The 7,712-nt window shown below is 37.2% G+C and overlaps 1 protein-coding gene across 1 annotated transcript in view; it reads left to right on the forward strand.

Moving 5' to 3' along the window:
- MED12L (mediator complex subunit 12-like) overlaps positions 1 to 7,712 on the forward strand; it is a 576,790-nt gene that overhangs the window by 497,113 nt on the left and 71,965 nt on the right. The window contains exons 30-31 of the mRNA XM_006900063.1: positions 967 to 1,128; positions 3,062 to 3,173. Coding sequence (XP_006900125.1) covers positions 967 to 1,128; positions 3,062 to 3,173 — 274 coding nt within the window. The remainder of the gene's footprint in view (positions 1 to 966; positions 1,129 to 3,061; positions 3,174 to 7,712) is intronic.

The following is a 7,712-nucleotide window of genomic DNA, read 5'->3' on the forward strand; positions in this document are numbered from 1 at the left end:
GTCCATGGTACTCTCAATACTCTTCTCCAGCACCACAGCTCAAAGGTATCAATTCTCCTTCTATCCTCTCTACTCATTGTCCAACTCTCTGATGCATAGCAAAGACCATGGCCTGTATCAGACGCATCTTAGTCTCCAGAGAGACACCTTTGCTCTTCATTATTTTGGAGACATCCCTAACAGCAGACTTTCCCATCGCAATATGTCTTTTAATTTCCTGGCTGCTGGTGTCAAGAGGGTTGACTGTGGAGCCAGGCAGCCTAAAGCTGTGAACAATCTCAATCTCTTCACCATCCATCTTGATGCTGCCAGTTGGTCCAGTGGTGAGAATCTTTGTCTTCTTGACATTGAACCTCAATCCATATTGAAAGCTGCAGTCCTTGACCCTCGGCAGCAAGCACTTCAGGTCCTCCTCAGTTTCAGCAATCAGGGTTGCCTCATCTGCATAATGCAGATTGTTGATAGATCTTCCACCAATCCTGATACCACATTTCTCCTCATAGAACCCAGCCTCCCGGATGATCTGTTCTGTGTACAGGTTGAAAAGGTATGGAGATAGGATACATCCCTGGCATATACCCTTCCCAATTTTGAACCATGCAGTGTTTCCTTGCTCTGTTCTGATGACTGCCTCTTAGTCCAAATAAAGGTTTCACATTAGCCCGATCAAGTGTTCTGGTACTCCCATTCTTCTCAGAGTCAACCACAGTCTGTTATGATCCACACAGTCAAATGCCTTTGCATAATCAACGAAGCACAGATAGACATTCCTCTGGTACTCCCTGATTTCAGCCAAGATCCATCTAACATTAGCTACAATACCAAGAGGATGGTATATAAATAAAAATGAATCGAAGAATACACTATATGGCTTATACCTAACAGCTGTAGTTTTGAGTTTTTGTTTTAAATGTGACAGTAAATAAAGCCTTCTTCTTTGAGTTTAACACTAGCCTCTTCTTTTAGCTCCTCTGAACGAAGGGGTGTGTGGTTGGTAGCCCCCTTGATTGCCAAGCTGCCAACATCTGTGCAGGGAAGAGTGTTGAAAGCTGCCGGGGAAGAGCTGGAGAAGGGACAGCACTTGGGCTCCTCCTCCAAGAAGGAGAGAGATAGGCAGAAACAAAAAAGGTAGGACACAAAAGGGTGTCTCTATAGGTGAGAGGAAAAAGAATATCTCACATTTTGCAAATACTCAAGGGAATTAACCCGCAAGTCACAGAAATTTTATTTTTAAATGAAATTGGAAATACTCTTTGTTAGGGAAGATCTTTTCTAAAGAAAGTTCCAGTTTATAGTATCCAGTCCAATAGTTTCTCAGCTCTGACAGTGTATCCCTCTTAGTATTTGTTAACATTTCCAACATCTGACCCCTTCTTAAGACCTACTGAATCATAACTGGATTTTGTCTGGTCGTTATACTTTATTTTTTCATTATTTATACCTGTTTATATTTATTGTTGCTGTTGATGATTGCCTTCAAGTCAAGCACGACTCCTAGTGACTCTATGAACAAAAGGCCTGAAGCTCCTCTACAACTATCAAGTTCATAGAGTTCATAAAGAGGCATGTTGTTTAGGAAGTGTATGCCACAAATCCTGTGTGATTTCTAATAGAATTGTTGTCATTTTCAACTCAGAAAGAATTACTGATACTTTTATCACCAGGGCTGTTTTTTCAGATTACTGATACTTCGTAGCCATCAAGTTTGATGGTTTCCTAAATTATTTTATGTCCTCTAAAGAAGTGTGAAATACTTATGCTTGAAAAGTACCTTTGTTACTGAGAAAGAATAAAATCTCACACTAAAGTCAAAACAGTTAATTTCAACAATGACCATAATTTAATCTTAAAATTCCTAAACATCCAGGCTTCATGTCTTCTAATTAATGATATTTTATAGTGGCTTCCATTTATTGAGCTATTCCAAAATGCAGATACTTTTATAGAACTGAATATATATATATATATATATATATATATCGTTATTAAATTCTCACAGAAATCTTACATGGCAGCTTTCCTCATTATTTCCTTTGTTATAGAAGAGACTGAAATATTGAAAGGTTTATATAAGCTGCTGAACTTCCCACAGCTAAGAAGTGATAAAACTGGGTTTAATCTTAGACTGTCTGGCCTCTGAGGCAGTTAGTACATTTACAGTCAGTGTGTCCAGAAAACTAGAATTAGGCCTGTATCTTTTGTTTTCTTGGTGGTTATTTCATTATCTTTGCCATAGGAATTAACCAATATGAAGACCTAATTTCTTTTCTTACTGGGTGATGGTACTTCTGTTCCTTTATATTCCAGGGGAGAACAGGTGATGTTGTAGAGACTTAACAGATGAGTTCTTCCAAAACTAATGTCTCTCAGTACTACTGGTGTAAAAGGAAGCAGCTTTGACTTCACTCTATTTTAAGAAAAAAATTTGATAGCTTTTGCCTGCTGATTAAAAAAAATAATAAGATACCAAGTTAAAATGGAATTTCTACCACATTCCTGTAAAGTTACGTGCAAGCCCGGTTTGTGGGGTGTGTCTTGTAGAGTGGCCACCAGAGATCTCTAGTAAGCATAGGCTGGTGTCTTCATGCCGAGGTTGCTTATCTTAACTCTGCCATTATTCCTCACTTGGTGCTGATATACAAAATAAAGCAAACAAAATAAGAGCATAGCATTCACATAGGCCTGTTTCCTGGTCTTTAAAAGAAAAATTTTCCAGGCTTCTATTTTACTCTGTGTGTACATTGATCGTCCTTCTTAGATGTGTGTTTAAGCTTTTGATATTGATGTATAACAGTTTTCTCAAATCCTTCCTCAGATTTCCCACCCTGTGCAGTTTGGAAATACTTTCATGGGACAATAGATTATATTAAGTTGTTTAGAAGCAATACAGTGGCTTTTAATCTTATTTGTGAAGATAGAATGTACTCTTTCAAGTCTTTTTTGGCCATTTATTTCTACCTTCCTCTATTTTAATAGTGCAGTAAATAAAAGCAAACAAGGGAAAGGAAGAAAGTAATCTGTTCTTTCTAACTTAATTTTCATGTTGTTATTTCCTTTGTAGTATGTCTCTCTTGAGTCAACAGCCTTTCCTTTCACTGGTTCTTACCTGCCTTAAGGGACAAGATGAACAACGGGAAGGCCTCCTAACATCTCTCCAGAATCAAGTTAATCAGGTAAAGGATAGTGTAACATTAGGTCAGGACAGTTTCCTTGAGTTGCACCAATTAATTTTCCTTTCTAATTCAGAGATTAAACTAAGAAGAGTACTCAATGATTTGGTCAGATGGTGAGAAACAACGCATGCATTTATTCTCCTGCATTGTGTTCTAGACACCACAAGATGAAAAGTTTTATAATATTAGTTATGCCTATAGACTATAAAAGCACAGTTGGACACATAAGGAGTTCTGGTGACATAGTGAGTAAGGAATTGCATTGCAAATCCAAAGACTGCTGCTCTGTGGCAGGAAAATAGGCTTCTCCCTTGTGGTTTACAGTGTCTGAAAATCCACTGGAGGATCAACTAGAGTGAGTTCTGAATCCGCTGCAATGAGTGAATGGGTTCATGCATTGCATATAACATTGAAATATTTGCTCCTCTCTGCCTATTAGGATCAGACCTAGAGAAATCCATGTTGCACTATAGATGGCAACAAAACAGAAGAGTTCACATCCAAATCAATGGATTTGAGCTCTTAGGGTTCTGAAACTCAATAAAGTTGTGAGCACATGGCTTTAAAAAAATAAAAAAGATAGTTGCTATTGCTATTCCCCCTTATATTTTCATGACTATCATCTTTTCAATAGTAAATTTTCAAATCTTTCTTCCAAGGAGACACTGAGTAACTGTTTGCATCATACAAGGACTCCTTTTTTGCACTCATTTACAAATCAAAAGACATATTAGTTCATTTTCAAAGAGGATAAATTCTGTCTTTCACCAACCCAAACTCAAATTAGACATTAGAACAAAAGCTCAAAGAGGGTCCATGTGACATATTTTCTTCACACCACAAAGCCCAGCAGAGCCCTCATTGTGATGTTATTTTGGAGCATGATCCTAAGTTTCTCCCTTGAACGGTCTTGGGGAGGCATGGACACAGTCCTTACTGGCCTCTTCATCACTGCTTATCTTTTTGTATAAATTGGAGCGATTGTCTAGCTAGCAACCAAGGCGATTCTTTTTTTTTTCATAATTTTTTTTTATTTTACACTAGTTTACTTACAGAGTTTGTATACATTGTTTTTCACACTAGATCTTTCCTATTTCCTTTACTCACCCCTCCCCTCCACCTATCAAATTGTGAGACCGTATGATTAACCTCTCACACCCTACCCCACCTCATCCATCTACACTCCTTTACTACCTCCCTTGGATTCTCAGTCATGGTCTACAATAGTTCTTCTATGCAGTATTTGTCCTTATAGGACTGAGTTTGTTTATAATGCTCTCCAGTTCCTCCCAGGTTGGTAGTGATTTACAAAATCATTGCTCCTGTGTGCTGCATAGTGAATCATGTGAATGTACCATAATTTCTCAATCCATTCCATTGTGGTTGGACATTTGGGCTGTTTCCACGTTCTTGCAATGGTGATTAACGCTGCTATGACTATTGGTGTGCAAATCTCCATTTGTTCCTCGGTTCGTATTCTCTCAGGGTATATTCTAAATAGTGGAATACATGGATCATATAGAATTTCTTTGTTTACCTTCTTAAGGGAACACCAAACTGCCTTCTAGAGTGATCGTACCATTTTATAATCCCACCAACAATGTATAAGAGTCCTATCTCTGCACGTCTTCTCCAGTATTTATTATTTGCTGTCCTGTTAAACTTTGCCACTGCCACTGGGGTGAGATGGTATCTCATTTATTTGATTGCCCTTATTGCCAGTGATTTGGAGCATCTTCATGTGTCTGTGGGCCATTTGAATATCTTCTGTGAAAATCTTCCATGTCATTTACTTATTTTGTAATTGTTGTGGAGGTCCGATAGGATTCTGTAGACTTTTGGCAGGAGACTCTTGTCTAAAATGGTATTGAGAAATGTTTTTTCCCCAATCAGTAGGTTTACTTTTCATTCTATTGTAAAAAATTTTGATGCACACAGGGATTTAATCTTTAAAAGGTCACATTCATCCCTTTTATCCTCTCCAGATTGCATTTCTGTCGGTATTTGTCAGTCTCTTTATACTAGAGACTCAACTGTCTTAAGCTTGATCCCAGTTTGTCTGTAATTAACTTTATAGTTTTTGGCTTTACTCCCAGGTCTCTGATGCTCATTGAGTTGATTTTTGTGTATGGTGTGAGATGTGGATCCTGTTTCAGCTTTCCACAGGCTGCAGTGCACTTTTGCCTGCACCATTTATTGAAGAGGATGTCATTTCCCGATTTTGTAGGCTTTATTTCCTTGTCAAATATTAGTTGACCATACATAGATGGGTTTATTTTTGGGTTCTTAGTTCTGTTCCATTGTCTAAGTGCCTGTCATTGTACCAGTACCATGCTGTTTTTGTTACTACCCCTTTGTACATCTTTTGAATCTCAAGTTGTTAACTTCCAAGTATCTCGACTTATGGTTGGCTTTTGTAAATGGTATTGCTTTCGTGGTTTCCTTCTCAAGTTCTCTTTGTTACTGTAGAGTAAATCCCACTGATTTTTGGATATTGATCATATATCCTGCCACTCTTAGTAAATTGGTCTACTCGCCCTAATAGGTTTTTTGCTGAGTCCTTGGAGTTTTCTGTGTATACTATCTTATTATTTGCATGGAGCAATAGTTTTACCATCTTTTTACCAATCAGGATGCCTTTTATTTTCTTCTCTTGTATTGACCTAATAAGCACTTCCAATATGATATTAAATAGCCGTGGCGATAGTGGATATCCTTGTCCTCCTGTTCATGAGGATAATGCTTTTAGTGTTGCTCTTTTGAAAATGATATTGGTTCTTGGTTTTGCATATATACTTTTCACTATGTTGAGGAAATTCCCTTCTATTCCAATTTTGCTGAGTGTCTTTATCAGGAAAGGGTATTGGATTCTTTTCAACTGCCTTTTCTTGCATCAATTGCAGAATGATTCTTGTTTTTTGCTTTGTTAATGTGGTGAATTGCTTTGATTATTTTTCCTATGTTGACTCTTCCTTGCATACCCATTATGAATCCCATTTGGTCATGATAAATTATTTTTTGATGTGCTTTTGGATTCTATTGGCTAGGATTTTGTTAAGGATTTTTGCATCTATATTTATGAGAGATATTGATCCATAGTTTTCTTCCTTGGCAATATCTTTGCTTGGTTTTGGTATCAGGGTTATGCTTGTTTCATAGAATGACTCTGGGAGTATTCCTTCTTTTTGTGTATTTTGAAATATTTTAAGTATAATCAGTGATAGATTGATCCTCTCTGAATGTTTAGTAGAAATCAGCTGTGAAACCATCTGGTCCAAGACTTTTTTTATGGGGAATTCTTTTAATGACCTCTTAAACTTCTTCTTTTGTAATGGGTTTGTTCAGGTGTTCTAAATCTGCCCTTGTCAATCTTGATAATGCATGAGTTTCAAGAATTTGTCCATTTTCTCTAGGTTTTCTAATTTATCAGAGTATAGATTTTCATAGTATTCCAACATTAATGGATTTAATTTCATCTGATTTTATCATGTTGTCACCTCTATCATTTCTTAATTGAGTTATTAGTGTCTTCTCTCTTTTTTTTTTTTTCCATTTGTTTAGGTTGCCAGAGGTTTGTCAATTTTATTGACCCTTTCAAAAAACCAACTCCTGGTCTTAGTGATGGTTTCAATTGTGTTTCTGTTTTCTATCTCACTGATTTCAGTACACGTCCTTGTAATTTATTGTTTTCTTCTAGAGGCTGTAGGATTAGATTGTTATTTGGTGAAGGTGTTGAGTTAGACAGTTTATTTTCCTTCTTCTTTTTTTTTTACTTCCTTCTTCCTTTTCTATGTGTGTGCCTATTACTATGAACTGCCAGCTGAGTACTGCCTTAGCAGCATCCAAGAGATTTTGTATGTTGTATTTTCATCTTTGTTTGTTTCAAGAAACTTTCATTTCTTTCTTTATTTTTTATAACCCAATTGTGTTCTAGCAGAGAGTTATTCAGTGTCCACAGGGGTAGTTTTATAAGCTTTACTCTCCTGTGGTTAATTTCCAGTTTTATGGCATTGTGGTCTGAGGAAATAGTTTGCACTGCTTCAGTGTTTCTTAATTTGTTGAGTGTTACTTTGTGTCCTAATATCTGATTAATTCTGGAGAATGTACTGTGTGCCCTTGAAGAAGGTGAATTGAGTTTTAGTTGAGTGTAATACCGTGACTACACCCAAAAGGTTGAATTGGCTGATTGTATAGTTTAGATCTTCTGTATCTTTGCTGAGTTTCTTTTGAGTTGATCTATAACTTGGTAATAATGATATGTTGAAATCTCCTACCACTATTGTGGTGTTATTTCTTTCTTCAGTTCTGTTAAGTGTTATTTTATATGTTTTGCAGGTCTAAAATTTGGTGCCTAGATGTTGACCCTGGTTATATCCTCTTGATCTTTTGTGTCTTTAATCAGTAGCTGCGCACTGGGGAAGGTCACCTCGGATAACAGCAAAGAGGCTTCTTTCAGGTAACCAGGCAAAACCTGCCGGAGAAGGGAAGACGGGAAGCTGCGCACTGGGGAAGGGCACCTTGGATAACAGCAAAGAGGCT

This window comes from Elephantulus edwardii, unplaced genomic scaffold (assembly GCF_000299155.1).
Source record: "Elephantulus edwardii isolate Elephantulus edwardi_28Jun2011 unplaced genomic scaffold, EleEdw1.0 scaffold00272, whole genome shotgun sequence".
Lineage (NCBI taxonomy): Eukaryota > Metazoa > Chordata > Mammalia > Macroscelidea > Macroscelididae > Elephantulus > Elephantulus edwardii.